Here is a 25,549-nt window from a genome sequence, read left to right on the forward strand (position 1 = left end):
CTTTTTATTGGCAACTTTATGCTTTCTGTTTCAAATCTCTTTTGTTTTCTTCACGTTTGGAGAGTAGTGAGAATGTCAGTGCCTATATTTGACCATTTGAAACCTATAGACTTTTTCTATACGTTGTGCTCAAAAGCTATTGACTTTTCGAATGCTATAGACTTTTGTATCTTAAAATTCATTAACTATAGGTTTCAAAAAATATAAATATAAAAATATATATAAATGAAGCAAATGAAGTTCTTATTTTATCATGCTTTTGGGATTATTCATTTAAAAATTTAGAGTTAATTTTTTTTGGAAACTATCTTCAAAAATTTCAGAAATCTCAACAATAATACTTTTCTTATTTTATAAACATAAACAAGTGATAATATTATTTAAACTTTTTATGTTTAGTTACCCAACGACCAAATCATGCCAAGGAAATGATTGCTGATATTGATATTTTGAAATATGATGGGTAAGCTACAATTTTATTTTCATGAAATACGTGTTTTTTATGCATGTTCCAGAAAAATTAATATTTTTTTCTGAGAAATTATGCATATTTAAATGAATTTTAAGATACAGAAAGTTCAGAAATTATATGAGACTGCTTATTTAGTTTAAACTTTTTTATTAGGATACTATGTGTCGGCGGAGACGGGATGTTCAGTGAAATTTTGAACAGTGTTCTCCTGAAGACACAAAAGGAAAAAGGAATAGAGATGGACGACATGTACAATCCACTGGTGGTGCCCAGAATACCTCTTGGTATTATTCCTGCTGGTTCCACAAATGCTGCTGTCAATTCCATAACAGGATCTTCGGATCCACTATCTGCAACCCTCTTGGTAGTAATGGGTGAGTTAATACTACTTATTAGTATAATTTCATGAATTAAATAACATCACTTAAAAATTGCTGATTTTTTTTAATACTGACAAACTATCTTTAAAAATTAATAAGCAAATGTAACAATGGATGACCTTTGTTTTGTTTTGCGTTTACTTACTATCAAAGCTTAAAATTAATGGTCGGCTGTTAGCCTGGGACCACTAAAATTTGACTTAGACCACTAAAAAATATAATTTCCACAGGAACCCTGTTAAAACCACGAAAAAACATCTGTACACCACGCGACTAGATTAATTTTTTAGGTGGGTGTCTGGATACTTTTGGCCGGATAGTATTGATAAAAAGCATTTTTGAATGAACTTAAGAGTTAGAGTAAAATTGCATTGTATTACTTTAAATATAACTTATGAATTTTAGTACTTTTTGTCACATGTCAAAAAATTGTCAGGTCAAACCGTAAAAATCACTGACCAGATTCATTTCATTACGTAGGTGTACAGATACTTCTGACCAGATAGTATAGTTGAAGTAATAGAAAATATTAGAATAATAAATGTATGCAATATGTCTGTACATAAGCATTGTGTCCTTTTTGCTTATTTTTTTGTTGCTGCTTTCTTTATTAAAGGCACTAATTTTAAAAATGATTGTACTAGCATACTTATATTTCTTCTATGCTAGAGGAATTCTTCTATTGTGGACTATATTTGTCAACCTTAAATGCATATGACATAATTAGTTTTTTTTTTAAATAATAATTAACAATTAGATAGAAACTATCTTTTTGAAACAATGAATACTTTTAAAATACCTTCAAAACTCATTAAATTGACGAGACTTACATGGAAAGATACAAAGTGTAAGATTAAGTTTCTGGAGTCTCTGTCAGAAAATCTTGACATGTTTACAGGTGTTCAACAGGGAGATTTTCTGTCCTGTCTTCTTTTTAATATTGCACTTGAGAGAGTTATTCGTGATTCAAACATCAATACCAGTGGTCACATTTTTACTAGATCAGTACAACTACTTGCATATGCTGATGATGTCGATATAATTGCACCTTGCCCTTGAGGTGGCTGAAAGGCAAACGGGCTTAGTCATAAATGTGGAGAAAACAAAATATATGTTTTTCTCAAGAAACAGAGTCCCAGACCTCTATCTTGAAATAAATTCTTATAGATTTGAAACAGTATAGAGTTTTACTTACTTAGGATCAATTATTACCATTGACAACAGAATTACTCCTGAAATAAAAAACCGACTCTATCTGGCAAATAGGGCTGTCTATGGGCTGAGAAGATTCATTAAATCTGGGTTTCTTTCTAGAGAAACGAAGTTCTTAATCTACAAAACTCTTGTCCGGCCAGTCTTGACATACGCTTCTGAAGCTTAGACAATGACAAAACAGGAGGAAAATTGTATCGCAGCATTTGAGAGAAAGATTTTGCGGAGTGGTGGTGTAAATGAAAGCAATGACTAGAGAAGGTATTATTAAATACATAAAAATAAATATAATGAATTGGATGGCTCACGTAATTTGAATGAGGGATGACATTACAATAAAAAAGATACTGCTTTTTAGACCCACTGGAACAAGAAAGCGGGGAAGGCCGCGGTTGAGATGGGCTGACTCAGTGGAGTCTGATTTTCTTGCAATTAATGAAAAAAATTGGAGATCAAAGATAAATTGGAAGTCGACGTGGAGAAATCTTTAGAGGAAGGCATTGGCTCATATTGGGCTGTCTGGCTACTATGATGATGATGATGAATTAACAATTAGAAACATAACTCTTATTTAAATTGATTTCACTTTTTTTAAATTTAGAAATCAATTCTGTTCAAAATATCATCTTATTTTTTTTTTTTAGCAAAAGCCAGTTTTTCTAAATGGTTACGTTCTCTATGGTTAAAAATGAAGAAAGTGTTTGGAATAAATTTATTTTTTTCATTATATTTAATTTCTTATGAATACTTATATGGATACAGTAGATGATCTTTTTAATGTAAACATATCATTAAACATACGTTTTAAACGTCTTAGTACGTACCTGTTACTGATCAATATTTAGATGTTTTAGAATGATTTTTAGAACCAAATTGCTTTAAAAGACAAAAACATGCACTTAAGTGCTTCTTATTTACCAAAAGAAAAGAAAAACTGAAATTATTCAGAGCAATAAAACTAACGAGAAAAACATTTATCTAGTTTGGTTTGCTGTAGAGATCATAACCTCTTACAAAATGCTTGAAAAAAGATACAAAACTATTACAAGTCCAGTCCTGACTTATGATTCAAAGACTTGGACTCTGCCAGAGAAAGAAGAGTTTAATATTGCCATCTGTGAAAGAAAGATCTGTGAGTCAAACAGGGCAATTTCTACGGAACTTAGAACAATACAGAAATTAGCAAATTTTATAAAGACATTAATGTAATAAAATTTATAAGTTAAACAGAATGAAATTTGCAAGACACATTTGCTATTCAAATACATCTAGTCTGACACAACAAATAATCAAACTAAAACAATTAGTAGCAGATATAAATTGCATCTGAAACTTTGATGTATAGCCTCCATTTATGCATATTTTAAAACACTTCAGTTATTTAACTGGCAACAAGGAGAATAATAGGGAGAAATGTTCTAGAGAAGGCCATGTCCAATCCAGAGCTGCTGTGCCAATAATGATAACGAACCTCTTAACAAATAATTTTTCTTGTGTTTTCTTTCTTAACAAATAATTTTTCTTAACAAAAAATTTTTCAATACGATTTGCAAAGTTAATGTGGTTTATGGACAATCACAGTTTATAAAATTGCATTATACAGATTTTCTGTATGAATGTTTAATAGCCACTATTAATGTATTTTTGGCTTGTTAATTTACAGCAATATTTTACTTTTGTATTTAAAAGTGTTGGAAATGATTTAAATAATTTTTACTTAACTATTTTTTTTCAGGTGATATCACAGGCATTGATCTTTGTGGAGTGTACAGTGCTGGACGCTTCCTCAATTTTGCTATTACTTTTCTATCTTACGGATATTTTGGTGACATTATTAAAGAAAGTGAGAAACTTAGGTGGATGGGACCAAAGCGTTATGATTATGCTGGTATATTTTCTTCACTTACCCAGTATTATTTGATTCCAATTTTTCTGTGCTATTTCTATTTTACTGTCTTTTATATTGTTCCAAAACGTTAAAATAATTAAAATATAATTTTAAAAAAATATATAGTTATGTTGTAGGTTTGTAAACTGAATTTATTCATGTTCTACAGTTTAAGATATATAATAGCATTAGTATTACTGAAAATTGAAAAATAGAAAATGATTGAAAAGTTTCAGTTAAAAAAAAAAAAAAAAAAAGCATTATAAATTATTCCCTCACTTCCTATTCCCTAACTCACAAAGCATTATAAATTATTCCCTTAATGTCTCCCAAATTGTGACTCTTGCTTTTATGTGTATATCTATATTTTTTTCATCTTTTAATCTTTTGTTAAAAAAATAATTCAAATATTATATTTTTAAATAATTTAAATTTTTACAATTAAAAAAATCATTATGTTCTTAATGTATTAATAGAAATATACTTTTTTTAAAATTTATTTTCATTCAGCATGTGTTTGTTTTTATCAGGTTTAAAGAGGATACTATGCCAAAAGGTTTATGAAGGAGAGTTACAACTTCTTGTAGATGTTCCTACCAATCAAGCATTAATGAAAAATGATAGATGCTGTGTTGAGTAAGTATTCAGTTGTGGTAACTTACTGAGAGGTGCCAACTAATACAATTTATTTGTAATTTGATATCTGCAAGTGACGTAGTGTGAGCATCTCTGTCTTGATTGGCTGTTGAAATGTAGCATTTGTTTATGTTAGCAACAGTTCTTTCCATTCTATTTCGAGTAAGCCAAGTTTGTTAAGTATCAATTCTCTTTAGTGACATATTCTGTATTCTTTCACAAAGATTTCACTTTTACTATATATTTCTCACTTAACACAAAGATAGGCACAAAACCATATAGAGCATAAACAAACTAAGTATGCTTTCAAGTTGCCAGGTACACAAAACAAACATATCATGATTTCATTAAAATACATGAACAAATAATAAATCTAGGTTAAGTAAAAGTCGTAGACCAAAAAGAATTATATTTTAGCAAATTCGATGTGCACTAGGACATTATATTTAACTTCACATTAATTAACAATCTAACTTATATGGAGAAATTAGCTGACCTTTAATACGCCATCTTGTTTATAAACTATCAACTAGTTCTAAGGTCATAGACTCACGTGTCTGTGTAACAGTGAGCATCTTCTTCTGGAGTTGCAAGTACCTAATTATTAAAATCTGTCCATAATTGTTACAATTATTTCGTAATGATTACGATTTTATAGTCTAGATTACTATCTTACAGTTGAGTATTAAAAATTATAGAATTTTCATAATAATCAGTTTAATCTAAAAATTTCCCCCCTTAACTACCAAAAGTTATGAAATTTTGTTGTTTGCTACTAAACTAAATTTTTTTCTTCTTTATCTTAAATAATTCTAAAGACAATAATTTAAAAGCATAAGCAATTTGATAGAAACAAGTAAGAACAACGAAAGCTTATCCTTCTCTCTTTCAACAAACTATTTTGAAACTTAACTCTTTAACAAACTAATTTGAAACTCTCCTTATAGAAAAGCAAAATAACACAAAATGAAATCCGAAATGCTGTGAGCAAAATTTTTAGTGGTTTAAATTCAAGATTATAAGAATGCAATAAAGGGGCTAGTTCTCTGATTTAACCCAAAACTAGAACAACATTGAGTTCAAGTAATCAATTTATATTTTATTATTTTATAATGCTGTATAAAATGTCAGTGTTGTATAATTTTCAATTTAATACCTTTATCTAAATGTTACTTTGCTTTATTCCNAACAGATAACCGTTTAAACGGGGAAGTTTAACATTAGTTAAATATAAAATGATTTGGTTCCATTAAATTTTATTCGTATAAGCGGGTTATTCGATTATCCAAGGGGCGAATAAGTGGGGACGACTGTACTATGTACCTATATAGAATTAAGAAAAAAATGTCTTAAAATTATGTTAATTTAAATTTTATAAATGCTAATTTTATATATTTCTGTGTTATTGTACTTCTGATTTCTACTAACTAATTTGGAAAGTTGGCACTTCTGTTTGTATTTCTAATATCCAATTATTTACTTATTATAACATTTAACTTCTGATTTCTACTAACTAATTTGGAAAGTTGGCACTTCTGTTTGTATTTCTAATATCCAATTATTTACTTATTATAAAATTTTAAATATTCTATGTTCTTAACCATTTTTAATTTCCTATTCACTTATGACGTATGTTTTAAATAATTATTTGGTTGTAGTAATTCATATTTTTAACATTCTATAAATTTTGTAATTGTTAAATTCTTAAGAGCAATAACTGGTAATTTCCTACTCACTCAAATCTTAAGCAAGACTGAAATAAGTATTTTTTCTTTAAATTTTTATATGTAACATAATTAATTTTAACTTGATTCATATTAAATAAGTAGCATTATTCTTATTTTTCTTTCTATTAATATTGAAAATTAATTAATTTTAACTTGATTTATTTTAATAAGTAGCATTGTTCTTATTTTCTTCTCTATTGATATTGAAAATTTTCCTTACTTTTTTTTAAGTTGTGGAACGTGTAGAAATGCTACTCATCTGCCTCGATCTGACGGTGAAAGTATGAAAAAAATTAGTAAGTATTTGGTTTTCTTTTAATGTATATATATCAGCACATGTACTAAGGATTTCATATTTTTAACCTGTAAACTAGCCAACTATTAAAAATATTCGCCAGTTTTCGAAAGTCTTTGCCAAATGCAAATCATAAAAATTTTTTGTGGATTCATTTTTTTCCTATCGAAAACTATTTCACGGTAATTTGTTTCAGGCATAAATTATTTGTATCCAATTCTAACTGGTTATGTGGCGCATCTACCGAAAATTACTGTAATCGAATAAAAAATACTGATTTGTTTAGAAAAAATTTTTTTGACATAATTTTGAGGATCGAGTTAACTATATATTTTTCTTCCCAGTGAAAAAAATCATTCGCCGAAACTAAATTTGAGATTTTATTGCATTTGGTGAGGTGTATTTAATGTTGGCCCTGAATATATATGTATGTATCTTACTAAGTAGACGTTTTTTGTTGTTGTTTCTAATCCCCAAGAGGTCCGTCAAATTAGACCAAATCCATAAGTCCAAAAATGTCCAGAAAGTCTAAAAACAGATGAGGTTTTGAAAAAACCTCGTCAATCTTAAAATCGATACAGTTTAAAATATGCTGGGGCGAAGCCTGAGCAGTCCTACATTTAGTGCAAAGTCCAAAAGTCTTTTGCCCCTGAACATACGAGAGACACCTCAAGTGACCACTTGCAAAGCGAGATAAACAAGTCTGCTGGCTTCTAGGTCCCTCAAAAAGCAAGGCACTTCCAGGTCGTTTTCTGAAATACCAACTATGCGGAGGAGGAACCCTCCAGAGGTCCATAAACATTTTTTTGCACTCTGAAAAGACCTCGTTGAAAGTGGAAGGTAGATCTGGCTGTAGAGGTTCCAAAGAAGCATCTTTAGCCAGTGAGTCCGCCATCTCGTTACCTTTGATTCCAACGTGTGATGGAATCCATTGGAAGTGTACNTTTGTTGTTGTTTCTAATCCCCAAGAGGTCCATCCCAATTAGACCAATTCCATAAGTCCAAAAATGTCCAGGAAGTCTAAAAACAGATGAGGTTTTGAAAAAACCTCGTCAATCTTAAAATCTACACAGTTTAAAATATGCTTGGGCGAAGCCTGAGCAGTCCTACATTTAGTGCAAAGTCCAAAAGTCTTTCGCCCCTGAACATACAAGAAACACCTCAAGTGACCACTGGCAAAGCGAGAGAAGCAAGTCTGCTGGCTTCTAAGTCCCTCAAAAGCAAGGCACCTCCAGGACGTTTTCTGAAATACCAACTATGCAGAGGAGGATCCCTCCAGAGGTCCATAAACATTTTTTTACACTTAGCAAAGACCTCATTGAAAGTGGAAGGCATAACTGACTGTAAAGGTTCCAAAGAAGCGTCTTTAGCCAGTGAGTCCGCCATCTCGCTACCTTTGATTCCAACGTGTGACGGGATCAACTGGAAGTGTACCCCAAAGTCCGCTGAGAGCCTGAAGAGCATCCCCAAAATTGAAACCACAGCCCTGTCTCCAACATTCATCCAGTTGCTTAGGTGTTGAATTGAAGATTTGCTATCCGTCAGTATCCAAATATGCTTAAAGTCATGCTCAGCAATATTATCAACATATCTTAGGCCATTTTCAATCGCAATAAGCTCAGATCTGAAAACCGAGCAAAATTCAGAATTTCTAAATTTGAGACTCAATGTGTATGTGGGTGTTTTAATAAAAAACCCACTGCCTGAATGACCTTCGTCGCTCTAGCTGCCATCTGTGTATAGAAGTTTTTTAATTGGATGTAATTATGAATTTTTTTGAGCGAATGTTATTAGTTATTTTATTTTGATTAGACTTTTATGGTTTGTTGGTATTGTAAGGTAGGGTGAAACAAAGTCTTTTCATTATTTCACTGATGTTTACCGAATAAAAAAATATATATTTAATCTGTGATCTAAATTCCATCATTTCAAATTTGTTGATGTCATAGGGTTTATTTTTGTAGTTTTTTTTATACATATTTATCAAGCAATCCATTAAGCAAATGCTTATTTTGATATTTATATCCTTGAAGAAAGCTTAACCAAAAATTTCTTCTTTTTTTTTCTAAAGAGTTATCTATTTCATAAAATATGAAAAGATTAATTTAAATTCAATCTTCAAATATTTTGTTAAAATTTCTTTTACTATAGTTTATTATTATTTTACTTTTTTGGTAGCTTTTAATTTTTAATAATCGTAATTTCCTTCTTTTTAAATTTAAGAATTGCATTAAGGATGGGTCTGAAATTAATGTTGGATTATAAAAGCTATCAAATTATATGCACAATTCAAAAATAAAATGATAAATTTATAAACTTAAAAAAACTGTGAAAATAAAAAAAATTGCTTCCAATCATCACTTGGTAAAAGTTAATTTGTTTATTGTTTTTCACTTTTTAATTAGGTACACTTTTGTTATTTGTTGGAAAAAAAGCACTTTTTCAATTTACATATTGTATCATTTAGTTCAACTGTGATATAATAGATCACCAATTCGTAATTTTTTTCAGCTATGGAACCCTAAATGATTAAACTTCTTTTGGCAGAACCCTAATTTTATGACTGAAATTTATTTGCAATTGTGAATTAACTTAAGAATCTAAAAAGAGTACTAATTAATTTGAAAAAATTGAATAGGCAGAATGAATTTTTTTATTGTTTTATTAATTTTACAGTCTTAAAGTTAGGCTTTATGCCAGGCAGTTGAATTCACAAGTCTCGAGTAGCTTCTGGTCTTCCTCTTAATTTAGTTTTGACAAATGCATAACATGTAATTGAATAAAATTAACTGAATTATGGTTTTCAAAAAAGAACTGCTATGAACAGTGAGATTGATTTCTTGAGTTTGATTATTTTATTTTGAATTGAAAAATTTGATGAGAAAAATTGATGCAATTATTTGTAAATTTATATGGCTTTCGTAATTTATTCTTTTTTTAAAAAAAAAAAAAAATTGGAAAAAATATATACATATTTAAATTTTGTGATTTCTTTTGTAATTGACATTTATATAAATATGTTCACAAAAGTAACTGAATTATTAAAAAGAGTATAGATAATTTGTAGAATACAAACATAGTTACAGGCTAAAAAAGAGTCCTAAATCTCAAAAACTTGGTGGTCTCAACTTCTGATCCAGTTACTTCTGATTGTTCACAAAGAGTCCTAATTGATTTGTAAGGCACATTATAATTTAAAAATTAAAATATTTTGCATCATTGTTTAAATTTAATTTTAGCTCCCTTTTGATAATTTATGTAAGAAAGCTTCATTTGAAAAACTAGAATGAATAATTAGTAAATAAAGAAAGCTGGTCACGCTCACAACTTTAGTCACATATATAACACACATATAGTCACATATATATATATAACAACATTTTCCCTTTAAAAAAAAAAATCTGGTATCTTTTTTTCAGGATGGGGAGACAAGAAAAAAAAAGAGTTGTATTTTTCATTTAATCTTTTACATTTAATTAGTGTGTAATTAAAATGCTTAAATAGTTTGGTTTAGACATGTGGGAACTCAAGGACAAACTTAGGAAATTTTGCTACTGGCAGTAGCTAGTGGTAGCACTTTTAACAGTGGTATTTTTTTTTAAAAAATCATGTGGCCATTGCTTAAAAAATTGAAATATTTTAAATGATTATAAAAACTATATTATTAAGCATATAATATTTTCTAAAATATTAAGCATTTCTTTTTTAAACATTTTTTAAAATTTGGTAAACATTACAAGGTTTCTTTCTTAAATGAAGAAAAAGTTTAAGAAAAAAATAAAGTAATTTTTAGAATATTATAAAAAAATTTCTTAATTCCATATTTGTTGAAAGATAATAATAAAATGCTCATGGGCTGCAATTTCAATGAAAAATTTGGTGATTGAGTGGCGACTAGCAGACAATTTTTTAATCGCTATTTCTCATATTTGTCTGTCCGTTAGCTAGAGGTGACTGTTAATTTTGACTTGATGTACTATAAATATTCAAAAATGTTTCATTCTGTTGTATTTGTTTCTTTGTAGGATGGCTCTCATTGCGTGGCAGGTTCATAGCAGTGAATTCAGCCATCATTAGTTGTTCCTGTGTCATGTCTCCCAAAGGAATCTCACCCTCTCAACATTTGGGCAACGGTTACACTGATGTCATTGTTGTTAAGAAATGCTCTCGTTTAAACTATCTGCGCTACCTCCTCAGAACATCCTATCATCATTCAGATCCAGTAAGGAAACTTTTTATAATTTAAATCATTCTCTTTGTCAATTCAGTCTCATTTAATTACTCCTGGGGCTAGCATTTTGTCTGGAAACCTATTTCTACCAGGAAATTAGAATAAACTTTATATATATATATAATAATAATAAAAATTTAAAAAACTGGATAAAACTAACAATAATCAATACAATTGTTTAACAAAAAGTATTATAAGAACAGCTTAAATTTACACACAGGGCTGTCATTGGCAACTAAGTATCCCGACGACTAAAAGGACTATTTTTTAGAAAATGAGACAATGGGGACTATTTTCCTTAAAATATAGGTTGAAACAGCTATTTTGCAATGAGTTGTGAAAAATAGGCTTTCTTTTTCATTTTATTTTTTTAAACCATGTATCCACCTTAAAAGTATAAATTCGTGATTTTTTTTCCTCACCAGGAATAAGAAACAGACAAGGGAGGATCATCATGCATCTTCTTCAAGCGTTGGTTTTTAATAGTTTACCACTTTATGAAATAGTTTTCAAAAAAATATGGCACCTTTGCTGCATGTCTGAATTATCACAACAAAAGATATAATCTTTGGACCTGTTGTTGTTTGGTTTTGACAGTTGCATATTCATTTAAAATGTCTAAAATTTATTCAGTTCAACATTATAAAAAAGTATTGTTGGAATTGGTTAGGATTTTTTCTGTCCTTGTGAACATGATCTTTAGTTAATACGAGAGTCCTGAGCATGTTTTATTAAAGTTGCAAAATATTAAAAACTGTTTAAAAATAATAAAGGATACGTTTGGGTATGATATCTGGTGATGTTCCATTCATGAAATATGACATTTTAAATATCTTTTTAGTTTAACCATACTTTTATTCTTGTAATTTTGACTGATCACTGGCCATTTATTCCTATAGTGGTCATATTTTAGTTAGAAAACTATTAAGTTCAGATCACTGCCACAATGAAGTCTAACAAGATCAGGTTTTTTCATTGAGTTTAACTTTTTTGATTTATCAGTATTACTTTATTCTGTTTGGATGTAGTTTTTTTTAAAAAAAAATTTTGATAAGTATTTCAACTTATACTTTTTAAAATATTTCTTCCTATTACAGTGATTTTTCTAATTGTCAATATTAAAAAGAAATTGTCCTTATTTCTTTCTTCCTTTCCCTGAGAAGGTCATTTTGTAAATATGCACTAAGTCCATTTATACGCTATAACGCTCCAACAATATTTTTAGTGGCAAAATTATAACTAAACTTTAAATGCATATAAAAAATTATTTTTATTTGTTAATAATAGCTGGAGGTGTAAGTTTGGATAATTCTGAAAAATGATAAATTCAATAAAATTACATCATTACTTTTACTTGATGCTGGTGTTTGATAAGCTCTAATTAAAAACATTTGATTGTTCAAATATTACTCTTCTTCTTTTGAAATTCTTTGTTTTGAATTATCAAAAGTTAGAATAATTATGAATGTGAATATTAATACATGGATGGATAAAAAGGGAAAGAATTCATATTTTTACTAGGAATCTGGTTGAATAAAAAGGATTCCAGAATTCTGGAAATCCTGGGTTCTATGGACTCGTTGATTTCAAACTATTGCAGATTCACTGAATATGCAACGAGTAATGTTTCCATGTTTATTATTATTGTGTGTGTCTTAAATTATTGTTGTGTGTGTCTTAAATTATTACTTGTCATCCTGTGTATGATCACGGATACACCAAGAATATGCTTTTGAGTAAGTGCATCTAATGAGAAATTTCTATTCTTAAAACATGATAGGATTACATTTTTTGAACCAATAATTTATTTCAATTTCCATTTATTAATTGATGAAAAATGTATATCAATATAGAAAACAAAGGAAATAAAAATATGACCACCGAACCCGACGTCTTCAGGGAGTACTGGCCTCGGAAGCCATAAAACAAAACCTTTTCTATTGAGAGAGAGGCCAAATTAAAGATTTTGTTTTATGTACCGTACCCCCTGTTATAAATTTATTGTTGTATGTTATTGTACCCCCTGAAGACGTCGGCTTCATTGGTCATGTTTTTATTTCCTTCATTTTCTTTATTGCTATATTTATATTTCTTTTGAAAATACTGCTGCTTTTAAGCGCGTTTCTTTCAAAGATAATTTTGTCAATTTAGAATTAAATATTTTGTATTCTTTTACTATTGATGAAAAAAGTTTAACTTTCTTTTTCTTTCCAGTTCGACTTAGATTTTGTGAAAGTGTACAGAGTGCGAGAGTTCAAGTTTAACCCTTTTGTCACTGATGACAAGACCCCCGCCACAGGCTGTGTAGGTCTGCAGGACGGCTGGCAGGAAATGAACACCAGCGTCTGGAACTGTGATGGAGAAATTATAAATGAGCCTTCTCTCTCTGCTAAGTAAGTCTATAATGGTTGTGCAAATGAAATGACAATGTCATTTGTGTATCTTTGCAAAGTCTATGTTGGATTTTGCCATTTGCCTTCATTCTCCTGGTTTCCCTAAGACCCCCTGGTACCCCCTGGTTTTCATTAAGAGCAATGGCGAAGTGGGTTCCATAATGAACTATACTTGTACTTATTAAAATATATGGGATTCTGATAATTTTATGCTATTATATGGTAAAAATGTTATATATTATTAATCACATATAACATTTTATTTTTAAAAATATGTAAAATATTAAATATATGTTAATATTTCCCCTAAATAGTGAGTTTTCCAGCAGGTGGCGCAGCGTCTCAACTACTGTGTCTGTTTACAAATGTAAGAGCGAGATTTTTAATATGAAACGATTGGGAAGCAGCAATGTACTCGGCTGCTGAAGTAGTTTGTTTTCTTTTATTTCTTAATTAAATTTATTGTTTTATTGTTGAAATCATTCTTAACTTGACTAATCGCCACATAGAAGAGCAAACAGCGATAGAAAGTAAAAGAAGACAACATATATAAATGTATATGTAAAATGTTATATTAATTCATATTTTACCTATAACAATTTATTTGAGACATAAGTAAGTTTTATTTAAAGTAAATAAATTTACATTATTGGCATTTTGAGAACCGATGTTGAATTACTCTTATTGCAGCAAGTTCGGCACTGGCACTTTAGTTTCCTATTTATAATTTCTCGACATAAAATGTCATAATTGATGTTCCTAATATGTGTTACTAAATGTATTTTTAATTATTCTGAGAAATATAAAGCAAAGCAGTATAACGAAAATAATAAAATAAAATAAACTGTTCTTAGGTATTGAATTTTAATTGTTATTTAATTGTGGATTTTATTTTAATGATAGTAAAATGCAAAAAATTTTGTGGAAAAAAAAGTGATTTTGTATTTTTGATATTATTATTACATTTTTAGTCCACCTATAATGAATTATAAATATCATTGTCACATAAATGAGTCCTTTCATGGTAAATATTTCTTGTTTCCAAGTGCATTAAAGTTGTTTAACAACCACAAATAGGTAGGTTTTTTAATTAATAATAGTTATATGTATTTAAAAAAAATATTTCTATTTTTTAAAACTTTGTTCATTTAACTAATTCAATTAAAATGCATACAAAATAAATAATAGTTGAAATTCATAAGAAATGTTAGGCATTAATTTTTTCCGCATGTTTGCCGTCGAAACTAGTGGGCAAGAAATAACAAACATGTTTTTAAAATACCTAAAACTGATTAAGGCTTAATAGACAGCATCGTGCATGTTATAATGCTGGTGCCCTGATAACTGTACTCAATACAGTAAGACTGTACTCAATATTGTAAGACCAAAGATCAGAAGAGAGAGAGAGAGGTTATTTTTCCTTCCTTTAATTTCATTGGTTAGTGTGGTAGATTTAATTTTAGTTTTGAGTGCTAGTTTTATTGTTTGCAATCAAATCATATGGTTATCACTATTTCTCACGAATCATTCTTTATTTTAGAATACATTGTCAACTTTTAAATGTGTTTGGACGTGGTTTTGAAGACCGAAAGACAAATCATTCCTCGTGGTCAGATTGTTTCAAATTCCTGAAGAGAGCTTAAATGAATGATGATAAGTAAACAATGCCTTTAGGCTTTAACAATGACTATATTAAACACTTCCAGTTCTTAAAATGATGTGATATTCACAGGTTTTACATTGTATGGTATTTTTCTGGTTTTATGCACAGTTGTGTTGTTCTTTTTGTTTATCTTCTATCATTCCTTGATTGGTTTATTTGAAAAGTACGTACTGAATAATCCTGTGCTACTTGGTATAGAATTTAAAAGATCTGAACTAAAATTGGAAATTTTATTACGAAACTTTTAAAGAGCTTTATCTTAGGTAAGAACCAATTTTAGTGTTAAATATAACAGTATTGTTAATTATACTTTTTTAGTAAAACTCAGCCGTAATAGAAAACTGCAATTTTAACCTTTTTTTTTTTAAAGTTTCCAACGATGAAGCTAAAATTTAACTGTAGTAAAACCTCTTAAAGGAATTTTTCATAGGAATAAAAGAGAACTTCTTGTATATCAAAACTTTTTTTTCAGGGATATGCTAAACTCTATTTGAAAAAAAAAGCATGTAATATATTGTAAGACTGATATACAGAAGTGTATATTTACTTTAAATTATCATAAACTTAAAAAGTTATACTTATTGAAATTTAATTTAGTTAACTATAAAAAACAAAAGTATGAATTTAATTTAATATGCAGTGCAAAGTCCCATATCCGGACGTCCGTTTACAGGAAGGATCTTTTTACCAAACAATTTTTAACAATCAAAATAAACATAACTTTTTTTCCTTTTGTTTAAAAGAATGGTTTTTTTTCCTTTACATTTGTGACCTGTTAAAAAAATTACTCAGGGATGAGAATCTTCCACTTTTTCGCTTCTTTATAATCTTTAGCCACTTTGCGATTTTTGTTGATTTTAATCCAATATCCGCTAAAGTATAAAAAATAATTGAATATCACGGAAACGAAATCCAGCATTTCACTACTGTGTGAAAAAAATTGCGTATTTTTTCTTATGTCTAACATAAAAGGGTTATTATTGTTAAAAATACACACTAAATTTCAGAATATGATAGAATATTTCAGAATATGATATTGAAATAGAAAGCCGTGATGGCTCAGGGGATAGAGCGTTCGCCTTTCAATGAGGTGAACCGGGTTTGAATCCCAGCGATGGCTGGTCTATACAAATCCGCATCCAACTTGCACCAACCACAGTGCTGACTTGAAATATCCTCAGTGGTAGACGAATTATAGTTTAGAGTCAGACTAACCGTGGGAGGTTCTCTTGGTCTTCCCCATGCCATGCAAATGCAGGTTAGTTCCATCAAAAAATCCCCAACGAAGGCAAATATCTCCCATTATTTGATCCCGGAGTTCCTTTGTCTTCTGGATTAGGTACAAAATTACAGGGCTACAGAGTTGAACATTAGTAGACGTAAACCCCAAAATTGGGTTAGCTGTTCAACGATGGTTATAATAATAAAATTTTCTTCTTCACATTTTAAAAAATTGCGGTTTTGAGATGAATTCAGCATGATTAAAGCTGATTATTGAAAAGCTCGATTTAGAGTTCGCGGATTGTAATAATATTGCGTACAAAAATAAAATCAAAATTTTTAAAAATTATGTAAAATCCCAAACTGTTGAAAATGTGATCAAGGAAACTAAGTGGACAATAAAATCGTCACAAATTAGGTGCATCAAAAAGTAAATTTTCAGATGCGCGATTCCAAATTTTCTGTGTATGATAATGTAGCATTAAAAAACCATGAAAGTCCATAGCAATAACTGACAAAAATGGGATCGCAAATTCACGTGTGATTGCGGGTGAATTTTAAATAATTGAGTGTGAAATGAACGAATCGAAGTTTGTTGATAATCAAGTGGATTGTGAAATTACTGACTGAAATGCATAATTCGTAATTTGGCGTATGTTATATTGGCATATTAAAATATCGAGATTTTAAAATCCATGGGAAAATATATGCAACAAAAGCTGTGAAAATGTGCTCTATTTTTTGGACTTGCCGAAGTCCCGAGGATTTCGGATATGGGACTTTCCACTCTACCTCATTTAACTTTGCTCTTCTAAAAATACCAAGTATATTTCAACATCTTCAAGAGTTTTTTCCCCTTCAAAAACCGAGAGTTTAACACAATTAGTTTTATTTCTAAAGGCTTTCTCATGCTTTTTTTTCTTTTAATTTTCCATGTTTTGAATGGAAAATGTTCAATCTGGGAAAATCTTTTAACTTGGAAAAGTTGAAGTAAAGGAGTTCTTTAAAGGATTATTTTAGTATTGTTGAAATAGGGGATGAAATGATAGTGAAAATCTAAACTTTTTAAGTGGAAAACACTTTTTAAATGGAATTTTTTTTAAAAAGCGAATTTTACTGTATGTATATTACTTTAACATTGTAGTTTATTGAACAACTTTCATTATGTGTTGTGAAGCAATGTGTGTGAATGATGCATTATTTCTATGAGTAAAATTATAAATTTATTAATGTTAGGATTGTGAGAAATACTAGAATATTATTAAAATATTTGTTAATTTACTTTTGGAAGTACAGAGTTATGCCTATAACTATTTGGGTAGCCTAATTTTTTAAATAGCCTAATTTTTTAAGCTGTTGTATTTTATAAATTATAATAAATTGTATGGAATATTTTATAAGTGAATTTTTCTTAATTGTAAGCATTATTTTTCCTTTAAATATGTAAGCATTGTTTTTTCTTTAATTGAATTTTATATCTAAGAGATTGCTGTCTCCCTACTAAATTTAAATGCTTGTATTCATTAGTTACATAAATTAAATCATTTTTCTGGATTTTTGTTAATATGTTCAATATGAATCCAGTTGCTTTAAGGTATCCGACTGGGTAAAAATCAGTAATTTCGATTTTTTTAAAAAAAAATTTTTTAAATATTTATATTTTTGAGACAAATAAAAAAAAATTTCTGAAAATAATTTTCGTACTAATTTTTTTGTTGTCAGAATTTTCTTGCATTTTAAATGCATTTTCTGAAGAATGTTGATTTTGAAAAAAATTCTTTATGCTGACACACATTAAAAAATAAGTTTATCACAGAATTCCTTAAGAATTTGCTTATAGATTTTATATAATGTTAGCAATGTTTTGAACTAAAATCGAAGGTCTAAGTGGGACTTTGTTATTTTTTCAAGCTTTAAGTGAGAGTATTTAGAATTTTTCTTCAAAAATTCAATATTAAACTATACATTTAATTCTGTTTTATTGTTTTTTTTAAATGTTTTTAAGAATTTAGTTTAAAATATATGAATCACATAAATGATCTAGAAAAATTATTCTGAAATTTATGCATTACTATTTGATATCGTGGCGTGATAAATTTGTAGTTTTTATGCTAAAATTTCCCCTTATTTTGAAAATTTTGAATTTATAATTATAGGACCTTTCTGTTAACCAAACATAAAATTAAAATTTTAAGGGGTTTTTTTAAAAAAAAAAAAAATTGGTTCATAACCAGTCGGATACCTTATATGATTTTTAAAAAAAATTTATTTTCGTATTTTAAAGATTAAGTTAGTTGTTTTTGATTAGATAGGCTTTATGGAAAAACTTGTTTGGTCATTGTAAGTGTAGAACATTTATTTTTTCTGGAAAGTTCTTAAATAAAGCCAATACATATTTTATAAACAGTTCCCTGATGTTCCTGTATATTCTAACGCAATTTGTTTGTTCATATTTTAAATTGGCTTTAATTTTAAACTTGTTCAGAAAAAGTAAGTTTTATCTCATTCCATGTTTACTATGCAATTTTAAACAATTGGACATTTCACAATTGGGCAATTTTAAAAAAAATCTCTGCAATGCCTGTCCTTTTCCTTGAATAACGAAAGAGAAAAAAAATTATTTTTAGCAGGAACAAACTGGTGAAGGGACATATTGTTCAGTTGACTAAGTTGATTGTTTAATATTGTTATCTTGATGCATTTATGTGTGACGCAATATTGTGTGTACATTTTAATTATTTATTGTACAGTTTTACTTCTGTTTCTTTTGAAAGTTTGTCTGTGATGATGGGTGTTGTTTAGGGGCTATAAACTTAAAAGTATAGATTAAGAGTGTGCAATTTTTAACCAAATGTTTCAGGACTTAGTTCTAAAATATTGTTAAAAATATGTAAGAGAAGAAATCAAAATCAAAGGTATGATAAACCTTACTCAATGCGAGAAAGTGACGAATAGATCGTGTAATGCTTCGGAAATTCTTTACCGATGGCTTAAATCTTGGTAGTTTAATTTATTTTATTTACAAGGTAGATATGTGGATAAAACTGCAAGACCATAAACATATTTGATTTAAACAGTTCATCAATTACAATTTTATAAGATTTTAAATTTCAGTTTTAATGTATTTTTACTCAAATTAAATACATGCATAAAACATATTTTTATTTTAAAGCTTTGATACAATTTATCTTAAATGAACACTAATAAAATTATTCTCTTGTTACTTAAAATAGCATTTAGAAACCAATGGATTTTTTTTCCCAATTGCTTAGGTAAATACTTTAATTAGGGTTTATGTGTACCATAATAAGCTAAATTGAGCTTGTTCAATGAGTAAATACTTTAAATAGGGCTCATGTGAACCATAATAAGCTAAATTAAGATTACTTAGGAAGGGGCAGATGTTTAATTTGAATTCTTATATTTTGCAATTAATTATAATTACCAAAATTGAGTATCTATATAATTTTACATTTGCCATTAAAAATCAAATTCATATTTCTTAAAATGTTTAATTTTAATTAAATCTTTTGCTTTCTGTAGTTTTCTATTACTCAAACTGTGCGTTTGTAATTTTTATTTTTAAAAGGTAGATGGTGCACTATAAGAACAAAGCATAGATGGTAGAAGAAAGAGAAGTTTAACTTTTTTTCATGTGCAATTATTATATACATCTTTTTTTTTTTTTGTGGAAAAAAAGAAACAAATAATTGATGAAATAGGAGTGTAAAAGAATAGTGAGAATAATAATAATTATGTTAAATTATAAAACCGTCAGGATGATGTAGTTTTGTCACTAAAACAATATTTTTTTTCTTCTTTTTTGTTAGCAAAATTCTTGCTATAAAACAGTAAAATTTGCGATAAAAAAAAATCAAAGATATTGAAATTCTATAATGTTTGCAAAATTTTAAAAATGAATGCCAAATGAAAAGTATTAAAATTGCTAATTGTAACTTTTTGTTGACCCTTTGCTAACAGCGATTGCACGGTGAAGCTTTACATTCTGATTCCCTTGTGTCAGCCGTAAGCAAAAGGTTAATGCATCTTTTTGTATAAAAATGTTTCTTTTATTATAAGATAATTAAGTATATACATACATATATTGAAAATTTGTATTTTAATTATTTATCTTTTAATTTAAGAAAACTTTTTTGGATGCTGAAGCAGGTTTACAAATACATTTTTTCATCTTTTCTTCAGTGTAGCATTATACATTTAATCAAAATTTATAACGTTATTTAATTGATCTTTGATTAAAAAAACTGATAGCCATTTTTATATAAAAAATATCATCATTACTGTAGTACATTTTGCTAAACAAGATGGTGGTCTCTTTAGAAAAAAATGGCTGAAGGAAAAGAAAAGTATCGTTACTCAGTTTTGTCTGTCTGTCCAGTCATGCTATTGATAGTATTTATATTTAACAATTTCCTATAACTATGAAAAACTGATTTTTATGCAAATTTATAAAATAATTTGTAGTAGTGGCATGCTAATTAGCCAGATAAAAATTACTGCCAGTTAAAAGCCAAATAAAATCAGCAATAATCATCAGGCTGATTTTTGATTTTGTCTACCTTGTGATGGGGTTTAAATGATTTAAACATTTATAATAGCCATTTCTTAAACATATTATGTAAAATTTATATGCTAGTGACCAAGCAGAAAGCTTATAGCATTCAATTTAAAAAAGAATAATATTGATTACCCAAAACTTAGAAGATAAGCTTGCTATTTAGAAGAAAGTGTTTGTGAAAGTCAAGTATTGGTCATTGGTCAATAAATCTTTCGAATTGTAAATCCTATTTTTTAGAGTCTGATGTGAAAGATTTTTAAAATTAAAAATTTACTGTATTCAAAAAATTTATATTGTTCAATATTTTTATTTCCTGGCAAATCTATAACTATTTTACTTTCAATGATATGAATCAAATGAATTCTTTTAAAAATGTCAGTATTAAAAAATATTAGACTTTGCAATTATAGCCTTCTTAAAATAGCTTTAAAGTTTGTTTCAATCTTTACTTGTTTCATACAATGCTATTCCTATGTCAATAAAGTTATTAATTCATTGTTAAACATTCCAGAATATAGTATTAAAATTTTTTAGATCTTGTTAATATGAGAAATATATATTCTATTATAGTTATGTATTTAGAGTTTAATGAAAAGTATTGATTTTGCAAATTCCATGTAACAATATTTGTAAATAATTAAATTTGCTGCATTTAAAAAAACAAACATTGTATTTATATTTCCATTTTTAGAAAAGCTTTTTGTGTAATATTTTTTTACATTTTATTTAACCTATTGATAAGCATTAGTAGTAAATAGTTTATTATATTCATGAAAATATTGATTATACAGAAAAACTCATAAAAATTTTAATTTTTTCAAGCAAGCAATTACTCAATTTAATTTTAAAAACCATTACTGTCTTATCTATTTAATTATTTTGTATACAAATTCAAATCAGTTAAAATCCAAAAAAAATTTACTTTTATAAATTTATTTTTAATTAGACCTCTCTTATCTTCCCCTCCCCCTCTGATGACTATTTAATCAAACAAAAAATTCAATCTTAATTCAATAAAGTAAAGTTTTAGAAATTTCAGTGGTAGAAAATTGTAAGAAGTGGTAGAAAGTTATGATTAATAATCAATTAAAATTTTTCCATTTGTTTTAGAATTCTACCCTGAAAAAAAAAAGATTCATATTTCAAACTTCTGTAAAATTCACAAATCTAACTTTGCAATAAGTCTAAATTATCACAATCAGCCTAGCTTCGTTATTATGTTCATACTTTAATTTTTGTTGTATGTGTATGCTAGAGATGTAAGGCTAGAATATTCTTGAAAATGGAGAATATTTTTTTGAGTCTGGAGTATAAAGAATAAAGCGAAATATTTTTTCCCTCCTAGATAATTTAAAATTTAGAAAAAAGAAAAACATGCAAATCACCCTTGTTTATTTATCATTCTCTAATATATTATTATATAACAAATTATATAAGTATATTTACCACTCATTAGATCTTTGGGAATTTTTTATTTCAAGAATTTTCCTTGAACTAGCTTTCTGACAGATTTTAGCTAACTGAACAAATGCTTTTGATATTTATTTATTTGGTTCCAAAACTAAAACATTTAAAACTTAAAAGGATTAAAAGCTTTTAATGCAATCTTTATATTTTTTAATAAAAAAAAGCATACAGTTTAAGGAAAATTTAAACTTTGTTGTTAAAAATTTGAAGAGCAATTTTTAAAAATTATCTAGCCTTTTCTATTTCTTTCATTTGAATTATTATCTAGCTATTTTATTTTGAAAACAAAATGAAATATATTAATAAATTTTAAATAATTGGATTAAATTTTTAATTGTTTATGTTTATGGTTGAAGTAATTTGTAATTGAGATAATAATTCATGTGCAAAATGCTTTGATTGCATAAATATTAGATAGGAGAGTATTCTCTGTAAGATTACAGGATGATATAGCTATAATCTGCAAATGAGGGAAATATTACGCACTACTGAGGCAAACCCATTTGAAATGTGTTCTACCATAAAATCAAAAGAATTTAAATCAATTATTGAAATCTTTAAAACTAACTCCACTTTAAAAATTAAAATTTTTAGTGAATAATCATGAAATAAAAATTTAACAAAGCAATAATTATGGTTTTAAGAAGCAATTACTATTCTTCACAACTTAATAAAAAAAAAACACAATTATAAATTTCAGGAACTTTGAGCTATCCTTTGTAAAGCTATCAAGTAACCTAATTATTAGGAAGTTTAGATTAAAATAAATCACATGCAATAAAAAAAATTGCGTAAACTAAACAGAAATTATTCTTTTAAAAAACAAAAATTACAACTAGTTCTGATTTTTCAATGAGTAAAATTATCATTGAACTTGCATAACTATATAAAAAATAAAGAACTATTTTTTTTTTGTCTGAACTATTTGCTTTTAACCTTTTAATTCATCGCAACTTATAGTTGAGCTAGTTTCAATTTTTCAAAAGAATTTTCATTCAGAAATTTGTAAACGTGCGTTCATGCTGTCATGCTTATGACTGTGCACACGCTTGATCTTTCGATTCTTTGTTGCCAACGCAAGGAAGTGGGGGCTTTCTTTGTGTCTGTGTGAAATAAATATATAAATTCAATAAATCAGATTTCATTTGGGTTGAAAAAATCAGGGAGTTTTTTTTAAATTGTAATTATTATTATTCTGGGTGTTTGTGGTGCTTCTAAATTATTATTAAGAATTTTAGATGATTTCAATAATTATTAATAATATTAGTGGATATTACAGAAGTTGAAATGATGAAAAATTCCCTCACTCCTTAGTGTTCACTTTTTAAATTTTGACAAAATTTACTATTTATTTATAATTTTTTTAAAATTTGTATTAGTTTATAAATTGAAGCAAAAATCATTTTTTATTTGACTTTTGTACGTAATATAAAATCATTTAATTTGAAAATATTGTTCATTTAATATAAAAATATGATTTTAGTTTTTGGACATAAGAGTGTATTACTCAATGACAAACACATTTTTACAATGACAATATTTTTTAATGTATTGAAATTAAAATGCTTAAAAAAGTGTTATTGCTTAAAATTAAATATGAGTATTTTGATAAAAATTCAAAAATCTTAATATTGTTACTAATTCTAGTTTTTAAATTGTGTAGCAAAGTATTTTTGAGCATATAAATTCAAATAGTGAAAATTTCTGAAAAAAACAGAAATTTGAAATAGTGTTATGAAAGTTTATTTTACTTGATTTTTTTAATTTTTTTTTTTAAAGCTTTCTTGATTCATTTTTATGTTAACCCTGTAATATTGTTTAAAATCTTTTCTGATCCTGGTGTATGTGAAAGTATGGTTGTCTTATTGTGATTAATTAATTGAATACTGTTGTAACAACAGTGTTTGATCTACTTGTTAAACTGTGTACACTATTTGTTGTTTATTTTTATTATCACCACAAGTTAAAATTATCTGTATTTATTTATTTATTTTTATTTATTACATTGTTATCTAACATGATTTGTCAAGATTCTCGTCTATGCATTCATGTGTATTTGTATATAATTTACTTTTGTGATAAAGAAAAAGATTTTTCTGAAAAAAATTTATAATAAAAATATTATTGTTCTTAATTTACTTTTTACTGCTTTCTTGCCAATTTTACAATTCTTTATTTTTTTTTTCTTTTAAGGGGATAAATTTTTTAGTTGTACAGACTCCAACTTTGTAAAAAAAACTTCGAGGTACACTGACCTTTAAATATGCTAGATGTTGTCGTCGGTTATTAAGGCAGAGGGCCATAAGTGCAATTGTTCTTGTTGGTGGGTTGGTTCTAATGCCACTTGCCACACGGGCAAGCCTGCTTGGTGAAACCGAGCAAATTTAAGGCAGAGTGTGCGATTCTTGTTTTTCAGTGGCGCCATCTATGGCCAAGAATTCGACTTCTGCCACATCATGCGTCACACCTGTTTATAAGGCGGACCCATTCATTCATCCACAGATCGTAATTTTGACCTGAATTAGAGAACGATCTTGTTTTCCAGTGGAGCCATCTATGGCCAAGAATTCGACTTCTGCCACACCCATAAGTAACACCCGTTTTATTGGGCAGACCCTTTCACACACCCAGTCATTTTTCCCCAAATCGTCATTTTGACCTGATCCAGAGAACGATAAATCTCCAATTCAGTACCCCTAGAGGTATAATTTTTTATGAGACTAACCTATCTTTTTGTCTTCTACTAACCTCTCAAGAATATTTGAGAAAAGCGTAGCTCAAGACCGAGTAGTTGGTGTCTTCGGTCCTTCATTGGTTGAAAATAGGGATGGTTTCTTTGTGACAGAAGTTCTTAGATTGTCCTCTCACGACCATCTAGTGACCACATTCAGAGCCTCTCTTTTAAATATGGAATGAAAATCTTCTCCATCTGGACATATAATGCCACGATCTTAAGGCTTCTGCCTAACATATCCTGGAATGTTTTGGTCTCAATGAGGGAATTTATTCAAATCCTATCTTTGTGATCTTCGAGTCTTTTGGACCTGGCCTGGCTTAGTCATTCTTTGGAGGATTAGATACAACATAGTAATTTTAAATAAATCTTTTATATGATATAAATTTCAATATATTAGATAAAAATCTATATATATATTTCTCTTACACGGCGATAAAAAAAAGCCTCATTACAACTCCCCGAATGGCAACGCTAGAAAATAGACGAATGATGGCAGCTAAAAATGTCACATGCCAAATCTAGCTAAGATGGCTCAACATATAGCGCTTTTAAAAACGGAAACTGAAATAACCAGGGAGAGCATAAGCTAGGCAGAAGTCTTTGTCGATAGATCTCTATTTTAGTTTTTTGTCGAAAGCGTTTTTTTTC

The 25,549-nt window shown here is 28.1% G+C and overlaps 1 protein-coding gene across 1 annotated transcript in view; it reads left to right on the plus strand.

Annotated features, from left to right (window-relative positions):
* The window catches only part of LOC107444911 (Ceramide kinase), a 36,725-nt gene extending 12,427 nt beyond the window's left edge, over window positions 1-24,298 (plus strand). The window contains exons 4-11 of the mRNA XM_043051849.2: window positions 400-463; window positions 626-846; window positions 3,800-3,952; window positions 4,483-4,588; window positions 6,547-6,611; window positions 10,636-10,832; window positions 13,056-13,234; window positions 14,775-24,298. Of these exons, the coding sequence (XP_042907783.1) occupies window positions 400-463; window positions 626-846; window positions 3,800-3,952; window positions 4,483-4,588; window positions 6,547-6,611; window positions 10,636-10,832; window positions 13,056-13,234; window positions 14,775-14,877 (1,088 nt within the window). The 3' untranslated portion in view covers window positions 14,878-24,298. The remainder of the gene's footprint in view (window positions 1-399; window positions 464-625; window positions 847-3,799; window positions 3,953-4,482; window positions 4,589-6,546; window positions 6,612-10,635; window positions 10,833-13,055; window positions 13,235-14,774) is intronic.
* The last annotated feature ends 1,251 nt before the right edge of the window (window positions 24,299-25,549 follow it).

This window comes from Parasteatoda tepidariorum, chromosome 2, assembly GCF_043381705.1.
Source record: "Parasteatoda tepidariorum isolate YZ-2023 chromosome 2, CAS_Ptep_4.0, whole genome shotgun sequence".
In the NCBI taxonomy this organism is placed as follows: Eukaryota; Metazoa; Arthropoda; class Arachnida; order Araneae; family Theridiidae; genus Parasteatoda; species Parasteatoda tepidariorum.